Source organism: Manis pentadactyla, chromosome 10, assembly GCF_030020395.1.
Source record: "Manis pentadactyla isolate mManPen7 chromosome 10, mManPen7.hap1, whole genome shotgun sequence".
In the NCBI taxonomy this organism is placed as follows: domain Eukaryota; kingdom Metazoa; phylum Chordata; class Mammalia; order Pholidota; family Manidae; genus Manis; species Manis pentadactyla.
In genome coordinates this window covers 19,657,784-19,672,959 of record NC_080028.1, presented here as the reverse complement: position 1 = coordinate 19,672,959, position 15,176 = coordinate 19,657,784, and the positions used below count along the sequence as shown (strand labels likewise).

Sequence of the window (15,176 nt, the reverse complement as noted above, 5' to 3'; positions counted from 1 at the left end):
ACAATCTATTTTTTAAATAAACTATTTAAAAACTTTATAAAGTCAGATCAAGAATACTGTTCAAACGCAGGCACTGATATTTTTTTCAAGGGGAACAGAAAATACTTTGTGTGGATTGCTTAGTTATTTTAAAGGATTAATTTACCCTCATCTCACAGTGAATATTCTCATTTTCCCTCTAGAATAAGGAAAAGTGATCTTGATTTGCTAGATGGAAACAAAGTATTACACCTGAAAATTTAAATGCCAAGATATGTTAGAAGTAAATAATGGAATCTCCTAAAAGAGGTGGTTGGATTTAGTACTAAGGACCATTCCAATGGGGCTAAAGAAATAAATACTTCTGGTTTGCAATGTGCCAATAAGACCAAGTCAGATGACAAAAGCTAGGCAACCTGATGCTAGTTTAAAAATATACCTCTTAATGAGCTGTGGAAAGTTATAGAGAAAGAGAGAAGCTAGGGACACATTTAGAGAATGGCAATTCCATTCATAGGTCTGTAATGTATCTCCCTGGTGTGTCTTTTTTTTTGTTTACTGGCCTTCACCAAGTTAAAATAGAGGCTGAGATTTCTAGCATCTGTTTACCTCAAGGCAAAATTCTCAAAGGATTTGAGATAAACATAGTTCTAAGTTTTGATTTATTTTTGCATTTAAAATGTGACAAAAGAAATGTGAGAATCCAAGGATTTAAAAAATATATATCTATGTGCATGTGTGCAACACATACACACACACACATACATACACACATATATACATAGAGTTGACCCTTGAACAACATGGGTTTGAACTGCACAGGTCCACTTATGTTTCATTTTTTTTCAATAAATATATTGGGAAAGTATTTGGAGATTTTTAACAATTTGAAAAAGTATTGCTTTTTCTCTAGTTTACTTTACTGTAGGAATACAGAATATAATATACGTAACATACAAAATATGTGTTAATCAACTGTTTATATTATTGGTAAGGCTTCCAGTTAACAGTAAGCTATTAATAGTTAAGTTTTGGGAGAATCAAGTTATACATGGATTTTCCACTGTGGGGGAGAAGGGGGATGATACCTCTATCCCATCTTGTTCAAAGGTCAATTGTATATATATATATAAAATCCCTGAAAGAGAAGGAATATCAATTTAGTTTCCACTGAAATTTGTTACACTCTAATTAAAGCTAGTTATTTATCAATGCTGTAACGGTGTCACACATAAGCAAAAGGAAAAGAAATCTATGCTTACACAGAGTCCTATATCAGACCAACATAACTAACAATGTTAAGCCAAAGGACAACCTTTTGATAAAAGTGAGGCAGCAAAGCTTAGTGAAATTGATCCCCACTCCCTGGTGGCAGCCTCACTCCTGCCAGAACACACTTCTCAAGCAAAGGGCCCAAGCCGACTAAGGAAACTTGAGCACAATTAGTGCACAGCAAGTTCCCTTAGCACCTAGAAGCACTTCCTATCTGGAGGACCTGTCTCATAGATAACACTTCTTCATGCTCCTTACGCAGCAGAGAAGTGCTGCCTGCAACAGCATGACTGCTTTTCTTATGCAGGGAATGTCATCCAAGCAATAAAATGAAACAGTATCTATGAATAATCATCTTGTTTTTAAATGTAGGAATTCCTGCAGGACAAGAATTTTAGGAAAAATAACATTAATGTATGGACACTAATTGGCCTCTTTAATATTGATGTGATTTTAGCTAAGCATAGCTCCACTTGATGAAATCGAATGCATTTAACATATATGCTTTCATTGTCCAATATTTCAGACAAATAATTCTAGCCTAAGGAGAAAGATGTATTTCCAAAGGTGGGATTGTCTTGCCACATCATTTCAACAAAATGTACAAACATCAATTTGGCTGAATTTAAATGCCTCAAAGAATCTTGTCTATATTTATTATTTTCTGTAGACTTGCTTCTGAATCACAGGTTTAATCTCTTTGGATTCCTATTCCTACAATATTTAAAAGGAAATAGAGCAATAGGTATTATATGGGAAATTGCCAATAAAACATGCTTCTTAAATACATACATGTCCATGAGGATGGCATTTTTTTAATTAAGAAATTATTTTTTAGGGCATTTTCAGGTTCACAGAAAATTGAGAAGATAGTACAGTGTTCCCATATAACCCCCTCACCATTTCCTTAATTATTAAGTGTATTAGTGTAGTATATTTGTACAAGTGGTGGACCAATATTGATACATCACTACTACTCAAGCTAATAATTCTTCAGAGTTTACTCTTTGTGTTGTACATTCTGTGGGTTTTGGCAAATGCATAATGTCATGTCCATTGTGACGGTATCACACAGAGTAGTTCCACTGCCCTAAAAAAAACCCTTTACTCCATCTATTCACCTCTTTTCCCCACAAGCCACCCCCCCTTGGCAACCATTGATCTTTTTATTGTCTCTATAGCTTCACCTATTAAAACATGGATATATGTATTTAAGTTTTCACAGATATGCAAAATAAGTTTTGGTGTATAAACGTCCCATTTTCCATGTTTCTGAGATAGCTCATAACAGTTCAGAATACCAGAACATCACATCATGTCATCACTACTCTATGGGTTGGAGCCCAAAACATGGAAAGGGAAATTGCATTTTCATAAAGCATCTAACATGTCTACCCCATCCAAACTCCACCCAGAATTTTCATATGAAATACTTTTTAAAATGCAGATATACAGAAGTACAACAGATCCTTAGTAAGTGTGATTTTTAAAAACGTTTTCCAGAATTCCTTGGTTTACGTCTTGAATTCACCCATAGCCATGCCCACGGCTAGGCAGTGTACCCTAGTTTGGTTATTTGCAGCAGGCTATTGATGTTGGTTAGTTAGTGTTCTTCCCACACTGGTTGTAAATATGTATTTTTATGTCACCCCTGCCTATATCGAATGAAAGAAGTGTTCTATCAACCTAAAGTGCTATATAAATATTAGGTAATATGATAGTGTGCCCATTAAATTATTTATGTTGCTAGCAGGCTTGCAATCCATCTCTGTATCCTTGAAAAAAAAGGCTGAGTTCAGCTGATCTCATACAAATACCCATGCTCCAAATCACCGCTCTGCAGAGGTTTTGTAGCCAAGGAGCAACCATAAAAGATTATGGTAATGAGGAAAGGAGGAAATACCAGTAGAAACTATTTCATGACTCAGAAATGCATGCCCTACATTCCCACTACATTTCTCGCTGTTAATCTCTTTTTAGTTTTTTCTTCTTCACCTCTTACAGGCTTCTATCTTCAATCTCCTTTCCTTCCTTGCTAGTTCAAACTGTAACTGACGATGGGTTTTCTTCTCGACTGGCTTCATTTTTGCTGTTCTTCCAGGAGAAAAATCTATTACCTGCCCCGCCGGTACAAGTTCATGAGCAGGTTAGTAGCATGCTCTGTCACGATGGTGTTTGTTCTGTTGACCTGTATGCCCCAGCAGGGACACAGAATGCAAGCTGGGGGAGATGGGCCTTTCTCACCTGGAAAGCTGGCTGCCATGCACATTCCTCAAACAGCTCCTTCAGGTTAGCCTGAGAAAAAAGCAAAGACGGGTATGGCCCTCTGAGCCTTCCCTTAGCCTCTCCACTCTTGGGAAATGGAATTCATCTGCAGGTGTGTTGGGGCTAGTTTTTCTTTTTTCTTTTTTTTAAAGCCTGTTCTATTAGGTCAATCACCTAAAAACCCAGATGTTTAGAGCATCTTTGATCTGAATGTTATTTTGTTCCCCACACACATTCCTCCCTCCCCTGTATGTAATTTGAAATCTTGAGGTGTAGACTGTCACCCTTTCAAAAAGCTCATGGCTGCTCAGCCCCCAATAGGTGGGACCCCTCCTATGTTAGTAATATTTTGTTAACAGAGTAAGTGGATGCATGATCTCACTCAGGAGCTCTTACTGCCTCTCTTCTCCCCATTCCTCCCACTCCACCACCACCAAAATTCTACTGAATACTGCCTTTCCTGTACTGTGTATCCTTCCAAAACTTGTTTCTCCCTGTTCTCGGAGAAGCTAGGGAGAAAGGGGAAGCATCAGTGGTATCTTTTAACTTGATTCTGTTGTGATCATTAGCAATCTAATTTCAGAGTTCTGACTGGTCTTACATGACCATTCACCCTGAGCTGAGCTGATGGTTAAACTTGGAAACCACTGTATTCCTCTGAAAATGCGGTAGTTAGTTCTGTGATTTAAGATTCAAGTTCACCCTGTTTATGTGCAACGTAGAATAAGTATAAGAGTAATTGATATATGTTAGTGGGTTTACTCAAATGCATGTATTCTATAAAAATCGGATGCAACTCTTTAGCCTGTATCAGTAGTTCTCAATAGTTGTCAAACTTTTGCCAGTGTTACAGCAAACATTGCTGGTTCTGTGCTCCAAACTATGATGCAGATGTCCAGATGTCCATCTCTCCACCTGTATAGTATACGAAGGCAAGGGTGACTCGCCCAGGTCTCTGTTTCCAGTATTTAACTCATAGTTGGTGGGATGAATGAGTGAATCTTCAGACACATGTGTGAGGTGGAGGAGAAAGGAGGTCACAAAGAAAAGCATAGGAAAACTGGGTCTGCCTAAGTCTCAGACGTACACTTGACACTGAAACATATGCTCACACTCTGGGGGAAGGGTGAGCAACGAGGCGTGGAAGAACATGGTGATGAAAGGTACCATATGATTTCAAGGTCAGGTGTGCTATCAAATGCCATCAAGTTTAACCACTCATCAGATACTTGTACCTGCTGTATGGTCAGCCAGCCCATGTTTGAACATCTTCAGGGACAAAAAAATTCCAAACCCATCTGTGGGTACCAGTTAGAAAGTTCTTCCTTAAGCCATAATCGCTCTCTCTCTCTTTAATTTTTACTCTAAAGAACACTCAGATTATAGTTCTACTCCCTGGAGAGACAAAAAAATAATCTGTAAAGCAAACAGGCAGAGTACATGAGAAAGATTGTGAAATTACAGGAAAAAGGACTTAGGCACTTCACAGGTATTCAGAAATTGAGGTGGTGGGAAGAAAGAGATTTTCAAGTCTAAGGGATTAGACAATGTTGGGGATAAAAGAAATGGAAATACAGAAGAAATACAGGGGCGGTGAGAAAGATGCTAATTTATGTTTTAATAATTATATATTCTAATTCACAGTAGGTCTTTGAGGTGTTGGAACTGATGGCAAAGCAGTTAGAGGTGACGCTAGAGAATCTGATTTGGGAGTCAGAGACATAAAAGTCATGCTTTAGCCAGAAGAGTGGGTGGACATTCCCAGGGAAGGATGTGAAGTGTGGAGAGAAGAGGGCCAGTGGCAATTTCTTGAAATATCTGTGTTGAGATAGAAAGTGAGGAGAATGAAAAAGGACTATTTAAGCAGTTGAGGGAGACCTGAGGGAGGACAGCATCTGAGGCACCAGAATGAGTTTCTGCGTGGAGGGGTGTCCTTCAGCTTCTGAGGAAGGCTCAGAGATGAGGATCAATTGGGGATAGTTAGAAGTTGCTGCAACCGCCTCCATAGCAGTCCCCCCGGAGCAGTAGTTCTCACACGTGAGTGTGCATCGGGATTATCTGCAGGCTTTTTAATGCTCAGATGACGGGGCGCATCTCCAGGGTTTCTGGGGTAAGGCTCAGGAATCTGCACCTCTGTCAAGGTCCTGAGGATTGCTGATGCAGGTCTGGAGCTGTACTTTGAGAATGATGACCGCAGAGTGGAGGGTGATGGATTCCAAATGAACAGCTGATGGAGAACAGGCGAGTCCTGGTGAGCTGCTGGAGGCAGGAAGGTTCACTACTACCTTGGGTAAAGGAAAAGAGAAAGAGGGAAGGGAATTAGGAACAGTAGCCAAGAGAAGAGCAGCAGAGGAGACTGGGAACATGTGGCCAACCACATATTCTCATTTGCGCAGAGGAGAAGTTTTGAGTAAGACCTTGAGAAATCCTTGTTTCTTAAACTGGAAGGGTAGCTTACTAAACACTAGTCTTTGGTCTGAAAAAGCTGTTGCTTTTTTCAAGTACATAAATCACAACCATAGAATAATTTAGGCAATGACAGTCCCTGGAGGGCACAATAAAGAAAAAAGAAATCCTAAATACAGTAGTATAACACATTGATTCAGAATGCCTCTCCAGATAAATTGCATTGCTAACCACATGGAATTAAGTTTGGACCTCACTAGGGTGGTGTAAGTTTGAGAAGCCCAATGTCTGGGCTAATTCTTTAAATGCAGTTTATTAGAAATGTTTAGATCTACTTTAACGTTTCATTTCCCCACTAAACAGATTCTGTGTAGCCAGCTCTGATTCTCCAGAATGAAGGATACATCACAATTTGCTCTGCTGGTTGAGCACCAGTAATAAAACATTGCTTCCTGATAGCCTAAAATTCTCATGTCCTACTAAATATGGGTATTTTTAATTCAGCTGTTAGTTTCATCCATATAAATAGTATTTAATTTCATTAATTCATGAAAGCACCCCAAAAACAGACCTCTCTCCTTTAAGGAGAAGACAAATGGTGTTGTAAATTTCTGAGCAGACAGAGAAATAAAGCATCTTTTCACCAAAACGTTATTTTAAAAAGTTACCTGGCCCCCATAAAGCACACTCATGCAAGTTCAGATATGTGTCTTGGGAGTAAATGCACTTTTCCTCCATGTACTTGGCCTGTTAAAGGCTGGTTTGATTCTTATCTGTGGGCAGCTTTACAGGTACTACAAACTACCTATCCAATAAAGAAAGGGAATTTATTGTTTTATCTTTCTTCTGCCTTTTTTTTTTCCTTTACCAAATAGTACAAACACAGCCGGTAGAAGATGTTGATGACAAAGTAACAAATTTGATTATCATGGGTGGCTTGTGGCTGAAACTACATTACATCTCATTACTACTCACTGCTTTCCCCTCCCCCTACGCATCCTGCCCAATGTTATCCTTTGCAATCGCTGGCAGAATGAATGGTGGACCCTCCTGCATTATGCATGCAGTGCAGTCATAATCTTATCCATGAGTATGCAGGCAAAACAACAAAATAGCTAGTGCATTTCCATCCTTATTTAAAATAAAATAAATATATGTAAATATACCAAAGCCTTTGGACTTCTCTGTGAGATATTTAGGCCATGCCCCATTTAGAAGCCTTGTGACCTCAAAGAATCACATTAGCTTCCAAAGATCCCTAACTCCTATCCAAGGAAAGGCTGTCGATGCAGGGCACTTGGCTCTAAGACGAGGAAAGAGAAATCCAAGCCTCCTGTTGTCTAATTGTCATCAGTCCGGGCGGGCTTCATTTACTGCTATGTGAGGTGTCTCCGTTTTAAAAAAACAACTCTTCTGTAGGTTCCCTCCAGGCATATCATCCCTGAAAATGTAATCTAACTGTTCAAAACATGATGCTATTACTATACTACTCTGGTCTGGGGAAAAGCAGGTGTCTCTGAAGTAGCCCGTTTCATTTAATTTGGCCTAATTAAGTTGTCATTAGTACAAACTCCCTCCTGGGTTGTTAGTGGCTCAAGGAAAAAGCCTTCATCTTCTGCCTTTCAGGGCACGTGCCCCGCATCCAGGTCGGGGCCCTGCACTGAGTGGGTGTTTATAAAGGCCTCCTGCCTGCGGGGAGTGAAGTCCTTTGCATGATCCTTAATCATCCTCACTCCTGAGGGGGTGACGCTTTGCAGCTGAAGGGATGAGGGTCAAAGCAGTTTAAGCAGACCCTTCCCAAGGCACATGCCCAAGGCCCAGCTTGGGAAGGGCCTGCTCAGCAGAAGTAACAAGTCTGTGCCCATTCACTTGTGCTGGGCTCCCAGCTCTTCCCAGCTACCTGAACCCCACCTGCCTTGAACCAGCACTTTGGGGGAAACCTGAACTCACTATCATAACTACTTTCTATAAAAGTACTCGCCTTTGAGTCAGAGACTACCTTGGCAAGTTAAGGCCAGATATGCCCAAACGGATGATCCATCTTCTCTATTGATTTGCCCACATAGTCCATAAGAGGGCTTTTGCTCAGGAAATGGCAGGAATGGGACAGAGTGATGATGTATCCAACCCAAATCAATGCTCAATCATTAAGTGAACATTTTCTCTTTTCTTTTCCCTGTCAGTCAGTGGAGGCTTCATTAAGTAAGCCCCACTCCTCTAGTGAAGAGACAAATCGGATGCTTATTTGTTAGTTGGTTTCTCAACTTTATATATCCAAGCAAATTTCAGGATTGCTGTTTAAAGAAGCTTGTTAGATGAAGACAGCAGCTGAGACCTCAATATGCAAGTGAGAAAGTTAACTTTGGAATTTCCCTTCAGGACTTTCTACAGAAATGTTCACCACCGTCACCATTTTCCTCATGCTAGACAGTCCTGCTTAACTGAGCTCTCTGTGGGTCCAAGGCATTGTGCAAACCCTCGGTGATCATTGTCTTGTATAGTCCTCACCTCTGGCTTATGCAACAGGAGTATCAGCTCAGAGTATTTAGTCTCCTGCCCAGCATGTCACTCACCACGGTGAGCTGAACAAGTAAGATCCAAACCGGCTTCCAGCCGACTCCCAAGTCCATCATTCTATACAGAAGGTTATCCATTATGCATTGGAAAGGAAAGCTCTCTATTAACTCAAGTTTGTTTATAATGACATAGCCAAGGTATTCTTGCCAAAACCACCACCAACATGTAGTATCTAAAAAGCATCTTCTTGATCATCATTTACAGATGAGGATTCCAAGGATAAAAGGTCCGTCCGAGGCCACGCCAGCATACAACAGCAGAATCAAGAATCCACCTCGAGTCTCACACCTTCTAGCCTGATGGCTTTTGCACTGGGTATTTCTCCTTTGAGTGGTGGAAGGGGATCCTCAGTGATGTCTGACTGGCACAATTTGGGGATGAGACTGTGTTTGTGGAAGAGCGGTCACTTCCCATCCAGTCCCAGACACACAGACCCGTGTTCCCAGAGCCACCTGATTGGCAGGTGGGGACAGTGTGTAGAATGTCAGCTCGGCTTTGGGAGCCTGGCTAGCCATGGTCAGGTCTTAAGGGGAAGATCAGACCAAGACTGTTTCCAGAGGTGTATTATATTCCTGTTACTGTCGTAACACATTCCTGTAAATTTAGCGGCATAAAACCACACAAATTTATAATCTCACATTTTTGCAAGTCAGAAGTGCAGGGGAGGGGGGCTGAACTGCTTTCTCGGCTCAGGGTCTCCCAAGGCTGAAGTCAAGGTGTTGGTCAACCTGGACGGTCCATGTTTTTCCCCCTGCTTCTGCTTGGGCTACGCCAGTGAAGGCTGGTCCCCACCCCTCATCCCCAGTCAGGGTGTCTCTATTTTTAAGATGTCTTTCGGATACCTTTCTTCCATCCTAGTGTTTTAAAAAGCTCAGTTCTTCTTCCCATTTTTTACATTAACCTCTGTGTTCCTCAAAAAGTTATTAATGACACTGCCCTCGGCCTGGCGGCTTCTCCAAGCGCTTCAAGCACGCCGTCCTTTGTAAGCCTCCTGTCAACCCTGCCAGGTCAGTAAGACGAGGATGATCCCACTTGAAAACCCCTGAAAAGTAAGGCTCCAGAGGGTGGGTGATTTGTGGCAGGCCACACAGCTGATAAGGAGCAGAGCCAGGATTTAGGCCTCCGGGTCAGGAATCCCAGCTGCTTCTCACCACGCTGAGCGGCCTCCCCTCACTTCCTTTCCCTCTGCACCCCCCTCAATTTTCAATTAATTAATTGTTTTCATTGCCCTGTTCTTCTGTCTCTCCGTCATCTCCACATTTCATTTAAATTGTGGTCCTGCAAGCTGGTTGAATGAAATGAAAGCTGCCATTTCATTCCCATAGAGTATTTATGCCTGATTTTTCACAGCTTTATTTGTTTTTATCCACACTGGATTTAATTCATAGTTGTTGCACACAGGGCCTAGATTCTGTGAGAATGTGAACTTGGCAAAGTGTAATCCGATTAGTGCAGCAGACTGGACATGTGTGGGAGGTAAAGGTCTAATATGAAAAACCTCTGGGCCAATGTCTTCTTTCTTGAATGAGTTTTAAGACAATCAGGTGAAATAAAGCCAGGAGCCTTGGGGAAGGCCACCAGCTTAGCCTAAGTCTAATCTATGAGTCTATTTAAGGTCTCAGTCATTGAACTTGTACAAGTGATAGATGCTGGTGAAGCACAATTAACTGAATTGAAAAGAAAAGAGGCAAAAATGTTAAGAGGCAAGATGGTTGCTCAAATTCTTATTTTGGGGAGAAAAAAAAAAGATAACAATAGCCAATGCTTACTGTATACCAGACACTGTTCTGAAGATTGTGTGTACATATTGATCAGTTAATCATCACAGCCCTCTGAGTCAAGTATCATTTTCATGCCCATTTTACATATCAGGAAATCAAGGCATAGCAAAATTAAATAACCTGCCCAAGGTCACATTGCTGATGTTTACAGAGCCAGGATTTAAGTTCTAAACCACTGTGTCATACTTCCTCTCTTCAGCACATCATTTCACTATGTTTTATGTATCTTTAAAAAGATGGTGAGGGAGGGGAGGGCCAGAAGATGAGATTGGAACTTACCCCCTTCTTGGGGCCTTGGACCCTTCCAATCTATTCTTTTCTGGTTACATGATCCTGGGTAGAATCAGGTTACGTGACCCTGGGTGTGTGTATGTGTGGAAGGCCAGGTCTTCTTTGACTGGAGGGTCCTGGAGAAACTGAGATTCTGTCCAGTTTGAACTTTCAGGGGTTCTGGGAAAAGGACGGCCACCACTGGGCAGAGCTGGGGCGGTGGTGAGGTTGGAGCCGCGCTGAGGATAAAAGAGGAGTTGACCATTATTTTCTGTCTTGGAGTTGATTGATCACATCAAACTAATTCTTTCAGCTGGACATTTCACTGAAAAAGATCAATGGCCATGTAAATCTGTTTTTGATTGGAAAAAATTAAGACACACCCAATTCCATGTGTTCTCAGTTCGCAGACTTAGACGGCACTTAGATACTTTTTAGAGGAATCTGTCCCTTGTGTAGCCCTTAAGTGAAGATTTCCAGTATCAACTCTTTTGATGAGGTGATCCCTAACATCAGGAGTACAAAATCTGCATTCTGATACTGGCTTTATTTATTGGCTGGGTAATTTGGACTGGATAATCTCCCCCAGCCATGGGTCATTTTTGTGATGTGTCAGATGTGCGTGGTACCTTTCCATCTACCCCAGGGAGATGCTATTTGATATTTGATGCTTTTGGGGGGAAAAAATGTCAGTGGTATAGATACCTGGTAGCATAATTATTTTAAAGTCTGTGGTTGTTTTTGTTCCGTCTTGTGGTTTGTGTGAATAATTGAAAATCTGGTCACTTGGAAGTCAGATGTTTTCATCAGCAGAAGTCCCAGGCAATGGGGAGGCAGCCAGGGGAAGCCTGGAGCTTGAGAACCATTTTTACGACACTGTGTTTTCTGTGACTTGGCATGATCGTGTGCCCTGGCCAGAGTGACACGTTTGTGTCCTGACGCCGGTCCTGATGCCGCAGCATCCCAAGAACCATGGAGTCAGCCTGAAATGGGAGCAGGGGAAGCTGAACAGCCTGCTGGGTGCTGAGAGGCTGCTCGGGCAGGTGTGGGAGGCAGGAAGCAAATCATGACATGGCACTCTGCACACAGTCAGCCCACTGGGCTGTGCTGTGGGCCCCCTGCCCAAAGTCCACTACAGTTAGAAGTCCTCCCAAGCCAAGGAAAGACAGGAGCATTTTTACAAGCACGACACAAATTTCCAGAACGTGTTCTCTGGTGCATGCTTGCAGGGCTGTCAACTCCCTCTCCAGAGCCTGCCAGCCTTGTTATGACTCCGTGGTCTTTTATTGGCGTGTGGGTAGACTCACATAACGCCTGCAGGCTGTAGACAGGCTGAAATGGATTATGTTGAGGCCCCTTGGGGAAAACAGAAGAACATAGGAGTTGTGCTCTCTACCTTCCGTCTGTGAAACGGGGGCCCCGTGAGTGCCGTGAGCGTGCCTGCATGTGTGGTGTCCTCATTACCGCTCTATGCAGACGTCCCTCCTGCGTTTCAGGGCAATGCTGACATGCTGTACCCTTTGGTCTTGCCTTTCATGTACCACAGGATCGATAAACAAATAAGCAGGTTTCGGAGATGGTTACCTAAGAAGCCAATGAGGCTGGACAAGGAGACACTACCAGACCTGGAGGAGAATGACTGCTACACTGCCCCTTTCAGCCAGCAAAGGATCCATCAGTGAGTGCCTCCTGTGAAAGCCTTGTCCTGCCGAGGGTGTGCAGCTGGGTAGAGCCTTGTCCCGCACGCTTTTGATTCCTTGGCATGTGGAAGGAACAGCTTAGTGCCCTTCCTCCCTGAAGGTCCTGTGAGTGTTCATGTCCCTTTTGTATTAGGGTAAGCTAAGCCAACTGCTCTAACAAACAGTCCTGGGTCTCAGTGGCTTAACACCATAGCACACGTGCTCAGAACCTTCTCCATGCTGATCTGCAGAGCCAGGCTCCCTCTGAGCTGTGGTTCTGCCGTTCCCCAGGGCTCAGAGCCCCCGAAGGCTCGTCAGCCTGGAGCCAGCAGACAGGGAACTGGCTACTCCTTTCCCTATTGAAAAGGGGGGTGGTTTTCTTCTTCCTGAATCTGAATACCCTCAGCAATTTACCCAGTTGCAGGAAAAGCCGCACCACCTAGAAGTCTGCTTGCTGGCTCATCTACTCTCTGAACTGTCTCTGAATAGTAATTTGTCACTTTTGACATGTGGGGGTCAGGGGGGCGAGTTGGCAAAGTAACTGAGATTTTGAGGAATTGTAAAAGTGTTAGGGTATTGACTGAAGCTTCTGACATGATAAGAAATCATGGCTGATGGCAGGGCCAGTGGTAGGACAGAAAAGCATGCCAAGACTTCAAACACCTAGGCAAAAACAGCTTCTTAGATCAAGTTGGCCCACACTCGCTCTCAGCCAGACTTCAGGAATTCCTGGCTCTCCGTGCTCCAGCCATAGAGAAGGCCTCAGTAAAAATGACTTACCTAAGGGGAGGAAAGTGCTGACAGACTTTTTTCAAAAATAGGTTGGCAACTTTGAGAAAAAAATGAGCTAAATGCAGTCACTGTGTTGCAGGGAATGCAAGGTGGAAGCATGTTTCAGCCACAGAAAATCAGTTAAATCTGTGGACTTCTGGAAGGCAGAGGAGAAAAGAAAATCAAAGAACAGGTGTTCTGCATCAACGTGTATGATGTGCAATACAAGGGAAGTAACAGGAACAGTGTGGAATATCCACAGGTCAGATTGATGCCAACCCAGCCACATTATATGGACATTAAAAGGGTCATTGACGAAGACATGAAACTCACAGCCTGGCCTCAAAAATCCTAATTATATCCTCCCTGGGAAATAGGAAGTGAGAGGGTCCTCATGTTAACTCGGAGATTAGGATGTTTTCTTACGAGAAAACAATGAAAGCTGGCATGTTCTTGCTCTTAAACCCTTGCCAGGCTCATGTTGTTCATCTTCAGGTTTCTTAGGTAAGGGCTTGTTTTTAAATTCTGAAGTGGCGTCTGATTTACATGCAGATTTTCCCTTTGCTTCTCACCTACCTGAGTGCCTAGCACAGTGCAAGAACGTCTCAAAATGTTTGGATGGATGGATGGGTAGGCACTTGGATATAGGCAGATGGATGGATGGATAGGTGGCTCAGTAAATGCGGGTATCCTTAAAATATATGGTGTGTGCCTGGTGTCCTGTTTTATTTCAAATGGATAAAGGTAGGTGAAGAGGTATGAGATAGATAGATAGGTGGATACCTGGATGGAGGAACCAATTAAGTATATGGTGTGCACCTGAGGTTTTGTTTTACTTTAAAGGGGTATCAGTGAATAGAAGAGGAGGGTTTCCAGTGCTAACCTTCACATTGGTGAATTTTCCTGATGTTCTTGCTTCAGAACAAAGTACCTCTGCAGGGTCCTCAAAGTCAGAGGAACCTGGGCACTCATCATGATCTCTAGGAACTAAAACCAAGTACCATATATTTACAAGTATTTAAAAATACACAATAAATGAGGGATGCTAGCCTGGGAGATGGGGTATTTCAGCCATCTCTGTCATGTTTTAGAGGCCTTTGCTGGCATGTTTGGTTATTGATTCACTGAATAATTGATCCATTCAATCATCACTCACTTGGTGTCTGCTTCTTGCCAGGCCCTGTCTGGGTACAGAGGCTATAAAGATAAGTAATATAGTCTTTACCCCAGCCTAGTGAAAACAGAAGACCATTTGAAATAATTGCAAACAGTATAATGGATGTGACTTCGGGAGCCTTGCAGTTTCCAGATTTGGAGGGAGGTTCTAAGAGAAAAGCATGGATGAAAAGAATAAAATACTTGAGATGGGTCTTGGAGGATAACACTTGTCCATGTAGGTCAGGGAGGAAACCTATCTCAAGAAGTGAAAATAATGAATGTTTAAAGATAGAAAGGCATGGAACAGAGTGGAGTGTTGGAAGAACTAAAAGTAGTTTGCAGTGACTGGGAAGAGGGTGTGAGAAAACCTGGCATTATTGTTTGAAAAATGAGAGTGCTCAGTGAAAGCTAGCTTTCAAGACAGGAGAACTAAGGAGGAAAATGTGGACAGCCAGCTGAAACCAAGCAGACCTAAGAGCCAGACCTCAGGGGGACCATGAGGATAGCAGAGACAATTCTGTCTTGCAGTTGGGAGATGAAATTAAACAAGTGTCTTGAACCTTGAGGGCAGTGGGATTTCTTTCTCTCTGAATATGGAAAAGTAAGAGTTGCAGAACACTGGCTGTCAAGTCGGAAACAATTGTTTGGTACAGTCTGAAACAAAATTTCCCTGAAGATGCTTTGAGGGTTTATTAATGGGTTTTAAATCATCTGAAGTAGCTAGTTAATGAGCTCTGGGAAATACAACACGATCCCCTGGTTTTCCAAATGCAGCCTAAAATCCCATGTGACTTCTTGGGCTTGCAGAATGTTTGATACCGTGTTTGCCTAGGAATAAAAGAGAATAATAGCAATTTAAGTGAGTGCATGTATAAATGAAAGTATAGAAAAAGAGAGAAGAGAGTTGACAGTTTCATAAAGAATGATCTGAGTGGAAAAGAAGCCTTACAAATACTTTGCTCTCAGGATAAGCTCGGGTTGGCTCACCAGCTCCTGTTTCCATTCCCTGTTTGTGCGC

At 42.5% G+C, this 15,176-nt stretch overlaps 1 protein-coding gene across 3 annotated transcripts in view; it reads left to right on the top strand.

The window, feature by feature from the left end:
* ANO4 (anoctamin 4) overlaps positions 1–15,176 on the top strand; it is a 388,767-nt gene that overhangs the window by 246,241 nt on the left and 127,350 nt on the right. For all 3 annotated transcript variants that reach the window (XM_036891459.2, XM_036891457.2, XM_036891460.2), the window contains 2 exons: positions 3,353–3,397; positions 12,097–12,228. In XM_036891459.2, coding sequence (XP_036747354.2) covers positions 3,353–3,397; positions 12,097–12,228 — 177 coding nt within the window. The remainder of the gene's footprint in view (positions 1–3,352; positions 3,398–12,096; positions 12,229–15,176) is intronic.